The sequence below is a fragment of the Engystomops pustulosus genome, chromosome 7 (assembly GCF_040894005.1).
Source record: "Engystomops pustulosus chromosome 7, aEngPut4.maternal, whole genome shotgun sequence".
Classification (NCBI taxonomy): domain Eukaryota; kingdom Metazoa; phylum Chordata; class Amphibia; order Anura; family Leptodactylidae; genus Engystomops; species Engystomops pustulosus.
Genome location: NC_092417.1, coordinates 132,732,495 through 132,751,593, shown reverse-complemented (window position 1 = coordinate 132,751,593; position 19,099 = coordinate 132,732,495). Strand labels below are relative to the sequence as shown.

General features: G+C 38.8%; 1 protein-coding gene across 6 annotated transcripts in view; it reads left to right on the top strand.

Annotated features, from left to right (window-relative positions):
* Positions 1-19,099, top strand: part of LOC140070854 (uncharacterized) — a 106,182-nt gene that overhangs the window by 31,509 nt on the left and 55,574 nt on the right. For 5 of the 6 annotated variants that reach the window (XM_072117854.1, XM_072117851.1, XM_072117850.1 and 2 more), the window contains exon 1: positions 13,076-13,726. The exons of the other annotated variant lie outside the window; for it this stretch is intronic. In XM_072117854.1, coding sequence (XP_071973955.1) covers positions 13,623-13,726 — 104 coding nt within the window. In that variant the 5' untranslated portion in view covers positions 13,076-13,622. Of the gene's footprint in view, positions 1-13,075; positions 13,727-19,099 lie in introns of those variants that run through there. 6 annotated transcript variants of the gene reach the window in all.

Below are 19,099 nucleotides of genomic sequence, written 5' to 3'. Positions count from 1 at the left end.
AACACTACTATGTGGCTGCTTCATTAATTTAAGCCCAGGTGATTTTTAACCCCCACCCCTGGCTGTGATGTCACTGTGAGGGGGATTTTTCTATCCCCCTCCCATCAGTGAGCTACTTTTTGGGTCTGGGTTTTTATCAGAACCCCATAACTTTTGATTGGGAGATGGCACAATTGTGCCATGGCTTCCAACCAAACGGGCATGTTATTCCCATTAACCCCATACCAAACTCGGGGTGTCTTAGCCTAATATCAGGGGTGTTCTGCTATTGGCTGCCTTCCATTGCAGCTAATGTTCTGATTTTCAGACCAGGAGTGTGTCTAGACCCCATAACTGTCCTGTGTAACTTGGGACCTATAATTATGAATTATGTCCCAGTTATGGGCAGCTATGATATTCCCCTTTGTCTGAATTTGGAGGGAAAAACATGCAGTCTGTGGCTTCTTTTCATCCCCCACTAACTAGACTACTCTGGCCGAGAGGTGTTAATTTTACCACTTAGGAAGACTATGCTTCTCTGATCACACATAGACTCCCTGGGGTTTTATAACCACCCTGCCAGGCTCACCTTCCTGGCTGATCTTAAACAAATGGAGCCTAATGATTTATAACAGGCAGAATGAAACACAAAGAAAGAAAAAAATATATATATATATCAAACAAACTGTGGAGGAGTAATATTATTATCACAACGGGTATGGCAATGCATGGGGCAATAGTGTAGCAGTAGTCTACAGGCTGGGGACAGAGCAGGCCTGAGAAGTGACAAGCAAAATTTACCTTTTGGAGCACCCTTTTCACTAGCCTGGTGTTGGGGTGCCCATGAGGTACCAGTACAATAGAAACCCCCGAGTAGTGACTGCATTTTAGGAAAGGGCAAATAATTTATTTAGGGTTGTATAAGCATTTTAACCCATAAGATTCTGTCTCAAATGTAACACAAATTGAATGGTGTCGAATAAAATTTGCTTTGCAATTTCTCTTACTTTGTCATTGTAGTCTCAAAAGTATTTTGCCCAATTCATACCACAGGAGACAAACACCCCAAAAATCATCAAGCAGGTTCTCCCGGGTACGTGGCAATAATCGACAAGATGGATACATGGCAGGGCTTGGAAGAGAATGGCATTTACATTTTTTTTTGGCACCATAAAGCAACGCCTGCCCCTCCACACAACCTACGCAGAACAACACCTGCCGCCACCACACAACCTACGCAGAACACACCAATAGTTGGAAACTATTTATTTCAGCAATGCTTTATATAAGAGAAGTTGGTTTTATATAAGAAAAGTTCCTGTTTCTCCTACTTTATTATACAAATCTACTTTAGGTTTTAAAAAACAGCATCAAAAAGTCTGAACTCTCAATAAAGCTAAAGATTTAATTAGAACAAGTAAGTATAAATATAATTTCTATACATATTAATGGAAAGATCCTAAATGTGTCTTTTCATTTAATATATGAACTGAAATAAACGAAATTTCCTCTTCCTAATTTACAGTTGTTACATAGCAACAGCTTCAGGGTTTCACTTTCTGCTACATGTCAGTAATGAGTCTTCATGAGTCAGGATTTAATGACATATTGCCACTTTAAAATTTCTTAGCTTCTTCTATGACATCACCTTTTCTCAGCTGTTTGGACCCCACCTTTTTCTTAAAGTGGCCTAACCAGAAACTTTGTAATTTTTTTCAAGTTTAGACAGGAAAACTGCAGTTTGCTGGAGCTGATAACTGGAGCTGTAAATGTCCCCACCCAGACGATCTGCTTGTGAGTGGCATTTGCAGAATTCTTTCTGGAAATTTAATACCTGTTTTGTAAAAACCAGGTTCTCTTCTATTAGGACACATTTCACACGATAGCCCAGTTAAAATCAATTTCTGATGCTTGGTTAACATCTTGTTAACACATTTATACTTCTGTTTATGACAAAAATTGGATAAAATTTATGCCAAAAACTTTTTAAAATTCTTGCGCTACATTATACTGTATACTACATTATTTTGTTTTTTAGATAAGGATTTTTATTAGTAATACAACAGGAGGGGCATGATCTATCAAGAGGGTGTGACCTTAGAAATATAGGTTTTTCTCCAACAATTTGGCAAAACTGTCTTAAACTACTCAAAGAATAAATTACCCTTGGGGATCAATAAAGTGTTACCTAATCTAATGGAGGTGCTGCCTGCGATACGTAGAAGATAGGTTCTGTAGCTTTGTTTTTAAGTTCAGTTGTATGTAAGTCGGAACAGGTATATTTTGTAAATGTGAGTCCAGCCATATTTTTTTGTCCATTTGACAATTTTGGGTTGTTATGGAAACAAGGAATAGCAATAAAGCTTCATTGCAGACACCTTTGACATACACACTAGACACCTGAATTTTTTTTGTCAGTTCTGCATTTTTTTTCTAGCTTCCTAGTACATTGGTACATTGCATGGAGTATTTAATACTGACCCTAGAAAGATAAATTGGACCCCTAGATAACAAGCCCCATACGAATTTGTAAATTTAAAAATGTAAATAGTAAATTTGTAAAATGTATGACTTTTAGAAGGTGGGAAATGGAAAACTGTAACACAAAAATGGAAGATGGTTGCAATGTTAAGGGTTTAAACATTCCAGCCACAAACTTAAATGTACTTTATTGAATTTTATGGGATTCACAATGTGATTTAGGTCAGTACTTTTACTGGTCCATTTTAGTACAAAAATATGCTGGAATGTAATCTATTCCATTGTAGCTTTTAGGGATGTTCTGCTGGTTAACATACTCCTTAATCTCAAGTCTTTTGCTGCCTCTAACAGGATTTCCTCCAGGTTTACCCTTGATTTAACTCCATCCATTTTCTCTTGAACACTGACCAGCTCCTTTTACCAGCTGAAACAAAACATCCCTATAGAACGATACTGCCACCACCAAGCTTCACGGTGGGGATTTTGCATTCTCGTTGATGTGCAATACTGGCTTTACTAGTTGTCCTGAAGAGAGATTCTCTCACCTGAGCTGTGGATCTCTGTAACTCCACCAGAATAAAGCCCTGTGGGGATGTAAACAGCCATATATGCGTCCCCTTAGATGTCAATGGCACCCTGGAGGCGGGCTCTATCTTTCTCCATAAAGCAACCGCCTCTCCAGCACACCGCCGTCAGTTGAGCTATGGACAGGCGAACACAGGGCAGTGTGAAAGTAGCGGGGCGGGAGACCATTGTGATGGTGTGTATACAGTACAACCAGGACAGAGACCTAGTCTTCCACTGTATCAAGTCAAAACACAACCACTCCAGTAGCAGAGCATAATTCCATAGATCTGCGCTGGGTTAACATACAGATATGTGAGATACTGATCTCTGTATTGAAAGTCAAAATTTCCTAAACCTAGGAGGGTATATTCTGGTTATTTATCCATGTTGACTTGCGATCTCGAGACTAGTAAATCCTGTAGAAGAGTTTGAAGAGTGTGGAGGGAAGTATGGGGTTGTCTGCAAAAGACTCACCTTAAAGTTTACTGATGTAACTTGAAAACTCTTAATATCTCGTTAAACTCTTATTGCAGCTTCCAAGGGCATTAACGCAGGTGTTAACTCTTGTAATCGCTGTGGTCGCTGATGTCCGGCATGTTAGTGGAGGGTGTATAGGTAATTGAGTGTGGTGAGAAATTCATTGTACATAATACTGATATATGCCATAGAGAGAGAGTATCATAATGTAACAGATAAACCTCCATTGGTGTAATGTAGAGGAAGGAATGGACAGCTTAAAAAGGGAGAGGAACGCATTGTGGTCTGACCAAGATGTATGTTGAGAGTTAGCAGGGAAAATTGTAGAGTTTAAAGTGCAGTTAAACAAGTCCATATTACTTTTATAGAAAAGGATGAAATCTAGGTATAATAAAAAGAACAGGTAGCAAACGGGCTTGGATCTCACTGCTCAGTCCAGGAATTGGGAGCAACTTGCTGATGGTTGTAGTCATGCCATTGCTTATATCAGAAGATAACTTGACTGCATCAAGGAGGTCTGGCAGATGAGGGCTATCCATTGCTGCATCCAATATAAGGTCACAAGGGTCCTCATGCTCTTAAAGGAAACCTGAATCTCGAATCTACCTATTAAGGTAGATACGGTGGCAGGTTCCTCTAATAAATGCCATCGGAGCCCATTTTAGGGCTAATTCTTCAATACCTGATAAGCTTGTAAATCTTTTATTGCCCTAATATGCAAATTATTAAAAGAGCTACTGGGGCGGGGAGTAGCTGGAGCTGAAGCTACACAGTGCAACTACTTCACACCCCAGTAGCCTCTTGCAATCCTCCTACCCTGAGATCTTTACCGCAGCTTCTGGTAGCTGCGCACACTCGTCCGGGCCCTGCATAAAGTATGTATGCAGAGGCTGCAACTGCGCATACCCGGCATGTGCAGTAGCTCTGGCTTCAGGACCCAGCACACTCCACTGCCAGCTCAAGTGCGGATGAGTGTGCGCAGCTAACCGGAGCTGTGCGCAGTAGATAAAGTAGGAGGATCGAAAGATGCTACTAGCCGTGGAGTTGCTATGCCGTATAGCTTCAGCTCCGGCTACTCCACACCCTAGTAGCGCAATAAAAGATTTACAAACTTATCGGGCACTGAAGGATTAGCCCAAATTCATTTATTAGAGGAACCTGCCAACGCACCTAAATAATTTGAATTTGTCTTTTTTTTCTTATCTTTATTCAAAGCCTGTATGCTGTAGAAAATGAAGAATAAATTGGAAGATTTAACCATTCTGGTCTGCATTCACAGTTTTTCACATAGTATCTTAAAATCTGACCTTGACAGTAAAAAAAAGTGTGTTTGACCCCTTCACTCCGGCCATATAGTTATACATGTTTTAATAGCACATACTAAGTGTAAACACTGTATGCCTAATGCTATTTGTTTCTGAACCTTTGCATATTAAAGTATCAAATAAAGTTAAAGTCCCCTAAACACCACAGTTACATTTGATAAAGTACAAAAAACACAAATCACCAAAAATCACCCGGTGAAGGCAGGAATAAAAAGAGAAAAATTTTTTAATTTTTCTTCAAATCCCTTTACTAAAAAGTGATTAATAAAAATTATGTGCAGTAAAATGGTACCACTGAAAAGAACAACTCAAGATGGCTATACTAAAACAAATGAGATAGTCTCTATATTAGTTTTTCTTCAGTAAAAAGTGCAAATATATAAACAACTACAGTATATGATTGAGGTAATCCATAGAATAAAGAAATATTATTTATATATTATTTTTATGGTTCGATGAATGGCCCAAAAAAGAATTGATGTTTTATTTTTCCTCCATACATCCAGGAGTTAAAAAATTCTCATCAACAATCTAAAGACCCACTAAAACGAAGTACTTTTAAAGTGCATCCAGTCTTGCAGAAAATAATCCCTTAAAAAAGTGACAATGCTCTGAATGGCGCTCCTTCCCTTCAATGCCATGTCGTGTGCCCATGCAGCAGTTTACCACCACATATTGTGGCCACTTTACCCCTTACTGACTAGACTGACCTCAGCGTTTAAGATGTGCTACAAAGCTTCCCACCACATTGGCACCTCCCCCCCCCCCCCCCACTGTGATCGGGCGCTGATGTGTTGCCATGGCAGCTGGGGGTTTACTGAAGTTAGTTATGCTCCCTGAGGCAGGACCTAATATACTGGCCATCAGCTCTATCGTTTTGCAGTATGATTAAGGTGTGATCAAGGCAAGGCACCTTCTATTCCCATCCTGGGACCGAATAAAAAAGTTAAACAGAGGAACCCCGGTTGTTTTTTTTTTCTATGCCCGGGGCTCAGACCTTTAATATCTCCATCTCATATAGCAGAATAATTATTTTAATTTATGCACCATAATGCTGATACATTGGTGACTCTGAGCTAGGAGATTGTTGTACAGAGCATTGGCAATGACTGACAGTGACAGAATTAGTGTCACCTCTAGGAATATCTTGCAGCTGTCAATGTATATCATCCCCCTTTCATACATAATGACAATGACAGAGGGAACAGTCTGACAGCTGAGAGAGGATAGCATGGGGTAAGGAATACAGAAGAGCAGGGGGTGGAAGCATTTAACCCCTTGTAAGATTAAATCCTTTAAAAACCTTCACTTGTGACATGTCTCGCTCATGTCATTTGCTAATAATAATATGGACACTGGTAACAAAAATATAGGATGCGCTATTTTAAAATGTTGTTATGTTCATACTGGGGCTTTGTTTTACATTCATTCATCTGTTATAGGGTCCCCTTCTTTACTTCTCCCCTTTTCACCTGGCAACAAGGAAATGGAAACTTAAACAATGAAAATTTAAACTTTCATAAAGGCCTTTGCACACAGACAAGTGTGTTCCAAGACAGATTTATTTGCCCAATGTTGTTAGTTAGATCATGTCATTCAGGTTTATTCCTTTTGTCAGACCAAACTTGCCCATGTGCAGCAACCCTTAACCATTTAAATACTCACCATTTATTAGCAAACAAATAGACCTCTCATGGATTCCTGAAATATCAAAACTCTACTGTCAATTGGCAGAGAGTAGGATGGCTTCACAGGCTTCATTTAGAAGTGAAACTCTACAACTTAACCATATTTCCATGTATATCTACAGATCATGAAGGAAGATTGCATGTTCTACAAAATCACAGACTGGGATGGAGGTACTGATAGAGAACAAGGAAGCCTTTGTGCCTCACTATTCTTTCCAAGAGACTTCTGCAATTACATATCTGCACAGACACAAGACTTTTCTTTTATAAGTTTTTTTTAAATCTCACAGTTATAAGCAGCACAGTCAGGGAGATAGCCACTGAAGTAAGAGGCTAAACTGAGGAGGATAGCAAGCACACTGCTGGACATAGATAATGAAGCTATTTATTTGTTTAAAAAAATTATCAGAATGCAATTCAACACAACTACGGAAAAGTGTATTGCAACCAGAACAGGCTCATTACCTGCATACAATCCTCACTTAACTCACTCTGTACTTTGGTGCTGCACATATGTCATTTATTGAATAACAGGACAGACTACTCAACGAGTCCAAAAGCGGCATAGCTAATGGGTGGAAGCATACAGGGAACATGTTACTGTTATGGTTATTGCTAACTGTTAATATTGTGGTTATTTTTACTCGCTCCTCTGATATGTACACTCTTCTCCCATTCCCATCCCTCCCCTCTTCCTGCCCTCTTTTTCATCCCCCCCCCTTGCACTTGAGACTTATATTATTGCATTGTTACTTGCACCTTTGCAATCCGGTTACTCCAGATCACCAGGTTTATTAACTGCCTTTACTGTATAATTCTGTTTAAAAAAACAATAAAAATGTATGTTTAATTCACCTCATTGTGTTGTGCACATAATCATTCTAGCCTTCCCAGATCCTGTAGAAATGGAAATGGAGACATCCTCCAGACAAACCTCCACAGAGGTCCTACTGTAAATTCAGCATATCTTATAAATTAAATATAAATATATACACATGTGAATACATTGATTGGTATCCTTCTGTTAAAGGGAACCTGTCACCAGGGACCTCATTTTCAGACAGGTTGCAGAAGCTTATTACAGCTGCATTGCAAATCTGCCTTTCTGCCTTTTCTAAGGATTTGCATTACATCCTAATTGTGTGTTATAACTTACCCTGCATCCTGACAAAATCCTGGGGTAGTCACAGGGGCTGGACTTTGGTTTAGATGCATTTCAAAAAACAGCATGTGACATTTTACACACTCCTCAGAGCTTGGCACCCACCTTTGTGCTCCTGTACAACTCCACCTCCTGCTCCTTCTCAGAGATCACAGCCTGCTCAGCCTGACATCAGTGGGGGAGGGACAAGCTGTACAGGAGCTCAAAGATGGAGGCAGCTCAGACAAGTCACATGTTGTTTTTTGAAATGCATCCAAAGCCCAGCCCCTGTGACTACCCCAGTATTTTGTCAGGATGCAAGAGTAAGTTATAAAACACAATTATATTGTAATGCAAATGCTTAGAAATGGCAGAGAGGTATTTTTTGCACTGCAAGTGTCATGGGCTTTTACAGTCTATCCTTAGTGAAAATGAGGTCCCTGGTGACAGGTTTCCTTTGAAGAAAGAAAAACCTACAATTATCACTGAAAAAACATACAACAACAGCAACAACAAAAGTAAAATAGCATTTTAATGTAGTGAAAATGATCTAATTTAAATCAGACATCACTGGTTCAATAGATTTTTTGAACAAACAAAGTAATTCTTCTGGACAAAAATGATGGTACCCAAAAAGAGGTTGGATTGTTATCCCATATTCTTTTTCCACAATATTAAATATGTATACATTTCCAAAAAACACACCAGAGTTGTACCCTTTGGTGAAAGATCTTTGATATTTTACCTTATTGACAGATTCTAAGAGGTTCTGCATCACGGGACTGAGAAAACACAGTATCAAACAAGCCATGTTCCAAGGCATATAAGTAGGTTGCAAAATTGTTCAAGCTAGGACTTGTCTCTTGGGATCATATCCAGTGCTAGCTGAAGGGAGTTATAAAAAAAAAGGAGGGTCGTTTTGTGTGGGACCTCTATCTAATATGAGGGAGAAGTTGGTAGGGAATATGGAACGGGGGGAAAGAGTTTAGGTCATTCAGAAATGTCACAACAATGGAAAAAAGGGAATAGTTATTACCAATGCCCCTTGTGTGATGAGGCACTCAAGGTTGGAGTGCTTGCAGATATATTTATAAGGTGTTATTATATTCAAATACTTGATTATGGTACCAAGTTATGGTGACAAAGCACTCACATGTTCTTGATTGAATTTAGTTGGGCAGAATATGAATTGATATGAGGCCTGCATTCAAAGAATTCCAGGACTCTTCACTCCATTTGAAGTACGTTTCCAAGATTTGTCTCTGTGGGTCAGTTGAGGTGATGAGAATCGGAAAGAAATTATTGGCCAAATCCTTCTCCAAATCCTTCTCCCTCTATAACTGTATTTTATTGTGCTTTTGGAAATAATAATGTCTCATTTTAATATTGTATGTTTTCTGAATGTTTTATTTTGACAATGTGAGCCTTTTGAGAACATATGACATTGCATGCATATACTGTGGCATAATGTTATTGATAACAGGAAATGATGGGGAAGTTGTGACTAAGGCCTCATGCACATGACTAATTATGATTTATGGACTGCAAACAGGGGAAAGTGATCTCCTGTATTCTGTTTCAGCCAGGTGGACTTTGGCAGGTGAGCAATACTCACTCCGCCCATGTCCTTAGGAAATGAACAAATCTTGAAAAAAAACTTGGCACTCCTGTGATACTTGATTTGCATATTTTATTATAGTGAATCGGCAATCCAAAATTAATGCAACGTTTCGGTCTTATAACATCAGACCTTCTTCAGGCACGGATTGCTGGGCTTGCGGTGGTGTGAATACGGTTCTATGACCGTTGTGGCGCTTGGGGAGCTGGGGAGCACGGGAGACCCCGCTGTAGGTTGGCTTTGGTCTGATGTTATAAGTTGCATTAATTTTGGATTGCCGATTCACTATAATAAAATATGCAAATCAAGTATCACAGGAGTGCCAAGTTTTTTTCAAGATTTATTGAGAGGTGTTGCAGCCTACTTGTGCACCCATATCACCAACATTGAGTGACGTGTACTACTTCCATAATTACTTAGGAAATGAACAGTCACACTAAATATTTGCGTAGGAATAGGACCTGCTCTGTAGTTTGTAGTGTGGCTGCTCAGCACACTCCCGGTCACCAAGCACAATATACAGTCGCCATTTTCTTTTTTGGCTACCTCACACCCCACAGATTCAGCTGATAATTTAAATAATAGGTATACAAGAATTTGTTTTAACTAAGAACAATCCCTGGTTGGCCAGAGCAGGAACAAGGGAAAAAATATGGTGGGATTCTCTGGGCCCTTGTGCACAAGGGCCCAGAAGGGAAAACAGTGCCATTCAACAGTGATGGCATAGTTCTCCCTCCTGTGACCAGAGAGACCAGCACCTTGTGAATGGGGAGCTGGAGAAACTTCTTTTATGCAAATGTATTAATATTTTTATGTCACAAATTCATAAAAAATATTGTGAAACCTAAAATAGATACACTGACATTCTGTCTCCATATTTAGTCTTTCCTCTTTTTATATTCTTAGCTGAATGCTTTACCCTTTAAAGGTGTTGTCCCACTATATTTCACATGCATGCTTATCATTTTCATAACCTTAAAAACAATTAATTGAAGGATTATATAATTTACTTATATAAAATTGCCCCACCTGGTGTTCAAAGTGTACATCCTGCCTAGTGAGGCAAGTACTTGCCCATTTACTCTCCTCATCGGCACATCTCTTTGTAGTGATCCTTGGTTTACTGTAGAGCTCACCCCACTAGTAAAAACAGAACTGTGTAGGACACTTTGGAAGATTTACAAAATGACAGTACATTTTTCACAGAGATCATTTCCATTTTTCCATATTTATGTAAATGAGTTGCTTGATGCACAAGTTGCATAACCACAATTGCAGTACCAGAAGCAGCTCTGGCATATGCAAAGTGGTGTAATAAGAACAACACTGGCAAACGAGAAATGGAAAAATTCGATTAGCTAATATAATGTCATGTTTTTTAGTATCCCACTATAGTATCTTGACTATAATTATGGGAAAAAGAAAACTATGTGTTGATACTTGTAATGATAATTTCATGGATTCTCCTGTCCAGTTGTTAAAGGGAACCTGTTATCAGAAATTAACCTAATTAACCATTACGAGTATGTTGTGAAACAGATTAACATCATGTTTATTTCATAATTAAGAAAAGCAACTTTAACGTGAGTTGTAGATTGTTTGTATAAAGTCATGGAGGCGGAGAGCTCAGCATTGAAGTCAAGCTCTCCTCACCTCAGAATGCAAGAGATCTGGTTAGCGAGTGCCGGTTAGCAAGTGCCGGTGTTGGGCTGTGACATCACAGCCCAGATGCGGCACTAACATGCAGCCCCGGGGTCCATCGTGTGTCCCGAGGCTGCCTACTCCTCTTCACGGCGGGTGCGCAGCATACTTGCAATGTACACTGCAATGCAATGCAACGCTTGTTCAAGCCCAAGTCTGGAAAAATCTAAAAATGTAAAACATAAAATAAAAATCATTTTATAATAATTAAATAAAATAAAAGTCCTCTAATAAGCCCAATTACATATAAAATCCAAATAAAGTATATAAAACACAAAAAAAGCATATTCAGTATCACCACGTCCCTATCAATCTGTACCATAAATCTAAAAGAATATTGAACCCACTCAGGGAACGATGTAAAAAAATAATTAAATTCCTGTAAAATACAATTTTGAATCAAATACTCTAACAAAAAATGTTCTAAAAAGTGAACAAAAAAAGTTATGCGCTCTAATATGATACAACTGAAAATAACAACTCTTTTCGCAAAGAATAAGTGTTCAACCAGACCTGTCAACAGAAAAATACAGAAGTTATACCCCTGAAAAGTTGTTGATAGTAAAAAAAAAAATGTGATTTTCTCCAATATTGGTTTTGCTCAAGTAAAAATGAGCAGAGAATAAAGATAAAATATTATTTGACAATTATTGACAATTTTGTTTGTACTCCTCCCTGAAATAGTCAATTACATTTCACGAATAAGCTATAGACCTCAAAAATTAATTATCTATACATTGTATCACACTCCGCAAATAATAAGCCCTCATATGTTCACATTATCAAATTAAAATGTTATAGCCTGTACAATATGGCAATACAAATCTGCTGTGAATGGCGCTGCTTTGATCCTATGCCAGGCCGTGTGCCCATACAGCAGGTTACCACCACATATGGGGTATCGGTACACTTGGGAGAAATTGGGCCTCAAACTTTGCAGAGCATTTCATAATTTTATTCATTATGAAATTGTCAGTTTTGGCCTAAATGAATTTATTTTCCCCAAAAATTTGAGAGTTTCTAAATCGCACTTCCATTTTGTTTTAACCCATACGAAACACTTAAAGGGTTAATAGACTTAATAGAAGTTTTTTACATACATTGAGGAGTGTAGTTTCTATAGTGGGGTAATTTATGGGGTTTTACTATTATTTAGGCCACTTGAAAGTCACTTAAAAAGCTGAGTTTTGGCGACTTTCATGAAAACTAGAAAAATCACACCTAAAGTTCTAAATCTCATAGTATCCTAGAAAAAGGAAACAGCGGATAAAATATCATTACAACATAAAACAGACATACTGCAAATATTAGTTATCTAGCTTTTTGGGTACTTTAACTATCTGTCTGTAAAATATAACATTTCAGACTTTGAAAATGACAATTTTTTCCAAAATCATGCCAAATTTTCATTTTTTCAGAATGAAATGCAAAACTTATCACTTAAATTTTACAACTAACATAAAGAGAACAATGTGTCTTGAGAAAACAATCTCAAAATCACCTGGATATGTTAAAGGATTCCGAAGTTATAACCAATTATCGTGACACAAATCGAGTTTGATCTTTAGGGGTGAAAACAAGCGTCAGTGATAAGGGGATAAACCAATTTTTGCGCAAATGATGTAGTGATTCTGTTGTACCCAGTTTGATAAATCTCCCCCAGTGTGTCAGAAATATTAAAAAAACAAGTTTGCGGTGATTCTAAAGCCCCACAAACTTTTTCAACACATTTCTCTTTATTGAGAAAGTTTTGCAGGCGCATCAAAAATGTGCTGTTTGGAGGTTTGGTAGCGATATTCACTACTTACACTAAAAGAATTAATAAATAATGTAAACATGTGCCTTTATTTCCTGGAAACTTTTCTTTTGTAAGTAGGAAAAAAAATGAAGAAACTGCATAGAACAGAACTAGTAAACATTTCAGAAGTGTATCCTGTGTCTGTATCTAATGATTTTTTTGTTCTGTGCATGGAATGAATGCTGATTTATTGTACTTGTGCACGGCGACATATACACAGACAGTCCTGTATATACAAAGATATATAAATACAGTCACAGACACACCCTCCGCCCTCCCTCCTCCTTCAAGTTTTACTTCTGCTTAGCTGAGAGGAACAGGCTGTCTTTAACTCAGGGAATGAGCGAAGGACTAAAAAAAACACATAGAGACTTACAGAGCGAAGAGAGAGGAACTTATAACACAGAGACACAGGGGCTCAATGTAAAAGACACTGGCCGCAATCACTCATAGGGCTGGAACTGGGAAACTGTCAGCGGCAAACAGGAAAGACAGCGGTAGATTGAAAGAGACTTTACTAGAGTGAAAGGAGCTGTCACTGACAGGCGAGTTTATTACATGGAGGCACAGTGACTGGCAGACGCACTGAAAAGTAAGGTAAAGTTTCAGCACTGCCATCAGGATCTGCTCCGCAACATAGAAAAGAGAGGACAAGGGAACAGGTTCAACAAACAAATGCTGTATTTTAAGAAAATGACAAGCACATGAACTGTGAGACAGACTGAGAAAGCACACAGGAAGGGAGAGGCAAGAAGAGAGAGCTCCAGTGAGTCACCAGCAGCAAGGAAAGAGAGCGTTTGAGTTCTGCACCCAACATCATGCTGGAGACTGTCACTGAGAGACGACCATGACTTCAGTTTGGAAGAGACTGCAGCGTACTGGCAAGAGAGCATCCCGCTTCCAGTTTGTGGCCTCTTACCAGGAACTGATATTAGAATGTACCCAGAAATGGTGAGATGACTGCACTTTGTCACATTATCTGAGAGTCCATTGCACTGTGGCTCACAATATGGCTAGCAATATGATACGCATGAGACTTTATTGCTGGAAGCGAATGTGTCCTCCCTGCTCCAGTTTTTCTGTAATGTAAAACCCACTTTGAACATTCGTCATAACTTTATATGTATCGCCATTTTTACATTTATACCTGCTCCTTGTAGTAACAGTTATATGCCATGTCCTGCCATGTGAGCGAAGCAGCAGGGTGGACAGTTTTGTTGTATTAACATCCCTTGGCTGCTTTTACAAATGTTAATATCTATAAGGCTCCTAGTTATAGGGTTTGACTCGCTTTAAGTGAACTTTTGGGCCTTTGTTGAAGGTATGACTTGAATGAGATGATTTCTGCATATTTTATGTGACAAGATTACATATTGCGAAGTGTTGTAGAAGGACAGTAGTATGTTTGATTAGTTTTGTTAGACAATATTTTTTCTACCTCTCTCGGGGTTTGTTATCAGTATTAAAGTCGATTTTGGTATTTTATCTTCACCAAAAAGGAAATGTATAAAATAGAGGGCACAACGTCACAGCTTACATGTGTTTAAGTACAAAATGCCCATCTGTTGTCACTTATCTCCACTACAAGTAATGTGAAATACCAAAGTAAGGGTCTTCTAGTCTGGAGAATATGTCAACTCATCCAGTGATCATTTCACCACTGGGGGCACTGTTCCCTCTGCTCTTACAGTATATTCCCTAAGGGCAGAGCAGCTAAAATATACACTTTGTATAGAGCTTATGTACTGTATCGTAAAGCTGCCTTGGGGGCGACATTACCTGCTCTTCTTATTGTAACTATTAGAACTGAGCACAGTTATTATATGCAATGTATAATACATATAAATAGACATTAATCAGTCTGGAAATGGTCATAATCATTTTAAAACAATAATTTTATTTGCTAATGTTCTTATATCCAACTTGTTCCAAGTCCTTTGTTGACTCCAAATACTGGAGAAGGCTGGCTTAGATGACCTGTGTGTCCTCTGACCATCTTGTTGTGGCCACTTTGTTGTTGGGTCTCGGTGAGTAATCACTGATTTTTCTGGAGACAAACGTGCTCTGGCTTGGCCTTCTCTGTAGTTGTTCTATTCAGGAATGCAGTCCTTTTTTGGGGATTTTGTAACTACATGAAGTATTTCCCTTAAACTATGCAGAACTGAAAAACATGTTCTTTTTAGTTATTTCTGCATAAGACAAATGTGATTTATTCATCTGCTCAACCAATTAATTTTAGCGCTTGATTTTAGGTTCCAGGATCTGTTGTTAAGTAGCATACTGCTTTTGTTCACATTTTACACATTTAAAAATGTACATGACACTCTCATGCCCACAAGCCAAACTCTTAGATGCTTAGATTTTATGAAATCATAAAACTGACCAACTCTTTGTGAGCCATAGATTTTTAAGGTTAGGAACTTTAAGACCAGCCAGTGTCTGACCATAAGGGATCAATTATTATCATGATAATCAGTACTCCTTTACATGGCCTTTCACATTGCCTATTGTTGTCTGGTCCCTTTAAAGATTGTAGCATATTGTTTGTATATCCCTTGCATACAAAGACATATGTGCTCATAGCAACAATCACTTTTTGGTGTAAAAGATTAGACTCATTAGACTACGGTAATTTGTTTACATGTATTAAAGGGCCTTAATACCCACCAATAATACATTAGAACAATATAGGTAGATTTGATTCAAAAATGGAGAAGGGAACTTCACTTCCTTTACCATAGGTTTCTGTCATGTGATTTCTTAAGAACATTGGTTCCTTATTTCTTTTGCTTCAAAGGAGTAACTGAAAACTTTGTGTTAACTTCTCCTCTTCTAAGCCCTGGTTATGCTGCAGCACCTTTCTCCCTTACATCCATGCCTCTGTATGCAGTGAGTTACACCAACATGTGGCATATAGTAACATATCAAACAATAACTTTCACTTTCCAATTGTGACATGCTGGGAGCACCACCATTCTTTACAATGTTCACAATATATTAAAGAAGTTTTACTGAAATATGATCAAAATTAGGTGTTCTATTCCTAGGATCCCTATCAATCATAAAAATAGGGGGTACATGTCTTACATGTGGAAACTCCATTAAATATCAGTATTTTTGTAAATATTGATGTTTTTAGTACTAAAGATAAACATAATATTCATATGACACAAGCAAACAAGTCCAGACCAAAAGTTTTGTCATAAGGACCTGTGAATACAGCCTCAGTCTTTTGGTCTATAAATTGCAGCTTTGATTATTTAGCATCTTCATGAAGACCTATGGGCTTTTTGTATATTTCATATACAGGCAGTCCCCGGGTTACGTACAAGATAGGGACCGGAGGGTTGTACTTAAGTTGAATTTGTATGTAAGTCGGGTTGCTGGTAACTAAGGATGCATTAGCTGGTGCGATCTCACGCTTCCTTAGTTACCTGGAATCTCTGGCTTCTAGTGCACTGGCTGGTAACTAAGGAAGCGTGAGATCGCACCAGCAAACGCATTCTTAGTTACCTGAACCCCCGATACTGCCGGCAATTACCTTTCGCTCGCTCCACCCAGCGATCCCCGTCACCTCCGTGGCCGCTCCAGCCTTTCGTTCGCTCTGCCAAATAATCCCCGTCACTTCCATGGCCCGCCCAATGAGAGGGCACAGCACTCCGAACAGCGCTATTGAAGTGGACTGCGCATGCGCGGGGTGCCAAGCGCCCTGTTCGTATCTATGGGTTATCTGTAACTCGAAATGTCGTAAGTCGGGGACTGCCTATAAAAATTCTCTTTAACCTTTATATCTACTAAATTTTGTGCCTTTTTGTTAAGTTGCTCCTTCCATTTATTGTGTAACATTGCAATAATTTTACAAAATGAGTAATAGTATTTATATCTTATATGTCTCTCTTACGTTCATAGAAAATAATTGAAGTTTTGGTTAAATAAGTAAAAATAAATATTATCACTGGGAAGTTGTCAAATCATGTTATGAACAGAGCTGTTAACCAGTGATTTCACTGTTTATGCTACTGCACCCACCAAGGGCATGGATTGGCTACAGTGGTCACAGAATCCCTAACACTTAGGGTCCAGGCCAGACAGTAAACATAGAGAATCTAAACCAGTGGTGGCGAACCTATGACACTGGTGCCATAGGCGGCACTCTGAGCCCTTTCTGTGGGCACCCAGGCCATTACCCCAGAATGAAGTTCACCAGACAGGACTCAAAGAATCTGCCTGCAGAATCTTCCTACAATGATTGGCGAATTTGCCCTCCTCCTTTCAACTGGGTTGGTGTCCTTGAGAGGCTGAACGATTGAAAATTGTCAAAGAACAAGGAAAAATAAATTACTGCTTAAATTTCTTCCCTGGCACTTTGCACTAAATAAGTGGCTCTTGGTTGAAGTTTGGGCACTCGGGCTACAAAAGGTTCGCCATCACTGATCTAAACTGTGTTGATGGAATGGGATACCAGGGTATTTCTCTATTTGCTTACCACCTTCCTATGTTTTTGTTTAGCATTAAAATATCTTTTTAACAAACCAAACCTGTAATATCCTTATTGCCGTAAGAAATAGTATTTGGCCTATGTGATTGTTCCAGATCTATTGTTCACGTTCTCATTGGAACTGTTGCCACCATTAAAGTAGAAGGAGTTGTAGGTGAGCTAATTAATGTAGTGGAACATTTTTCTTTGTGAATTTTGGGAATTACTTACATAGGCCTTATTGTAAAGCTGTGCTTAAGTGATTTATTGACATCTATTGTAGATGTTGATATCCTTCCCGTGCCACCAATGAAGTATCACGCATTTCTCAATTCATTGAGTTGTTTGTGTAATATAGGTCCTTTATGGTAATGGCCACCCACAACCAGTTTAATGCCTACATTTCACTGAGCTTTGTATTATGGACTAGAATGTGGATACATTAGGAGCTTGAGTAATGTAGCAGAGAGTGAACTGTGGACACCTCTTAGTGAAGAAAGTCTTCAATCCACATTTATAGCCTTCACCTTTGCTCTATCTCTCTGTTATCTTCTTGTGTCTCCTTCTGTCTTATTATATTCAGTAGGCTGGTTTGTTTTTTAAAGGCCAGGATTTAGGTTATTGTTAAAGGTGTTTGAGTAAAATGAAAACTATTTAAAATGCAATAAAAGCCAAGGCCAGTGACTTTTCTGTCTCAAGCAGGCACATGGTGCTTTGATAAAACCTTACCTATTAAACAAAGGAATGGTTGTGTGCACATGTAATATATCATGCTTATAGTAATAGCAGTGATCTTACAAGAGAGAGGTAGGATCTGGTGACTATTAAGAATGTGTTTAACAATATGCAATTGTGTCTTTTGTCAGAGGCTGTTTTGATCCCAGGACTGTAGGCAACTGCAGAGATAACTGTTTAATGGAAATCTGCTTCCATAAGGAGCCAGGACCAATCCACAGGTTTTCTGATTTATTTCTTTATAGATAGCATTGAGGTGGCCCAGTGAAAGGAATTATTTTGAAATTTCATAACATATGGATGAGACATGAAAACATAAAAAATGCCTAAACAATCCCAGGCAACCTCACATATAGTAATAGATATAGTAAGTGTCAATGGTTTTTCATTTTGTTATCTGATCTTGACATCTCTTTGAAAGCATACCTGTTGTTTCAGGTAGTTTTTGCATACAAGCTACCCTTATGAGTGTGTGTACTGCTCTTTTTAGCAGTTTTAAAGACTCTGCAGGATATATGTATCAGGGCCTTTGCACCACGTCAGTGGCATAGAAGCCCTGAGATAATTGAAAAGGCTAGCTTATTGCTAGCACTTGCGATTCACCAGTGGGGCATGGAGCAAGGGGGGGGGGGGCGCTGCCGGGAGTGGGCGGGCGCGAGGCGTTACTGTCCCCATGCTTGTGCACTTGCTGCAGCAGCGAATTTTCACATGTGGAAATTCACCAGCGGCATTTATTTCCATGCTAGCCATGGCCTGGTGTAGAAATAAATACTGTGCAAAACCCCGCCGTAGTCGCTTTATGTATAGGGCTGTGCGAGAGCAGCAACGGGGCTATTATACGCCGGCACTCTTATCTCTATCTCTTACTTGTTGGTTAAGGACTAGTTGCCACACATAGTAAAGAGTAGGGAAATTTATCATCAAGAGAATTTTAAGGTCCATGTGTGGTACTGTAATTTGTACAAAATTTTGGCATTTGAACAAGCTAACCACACTTTCCTGTCCATTTTGTAGACCCATTTAACAGATGCAAATGAAAATAAGGCTGGATAATTACCTACCTTTGCTGACTCTCTTTATGTATGGAACTGTATTTGATCTCTGTTTGAGCA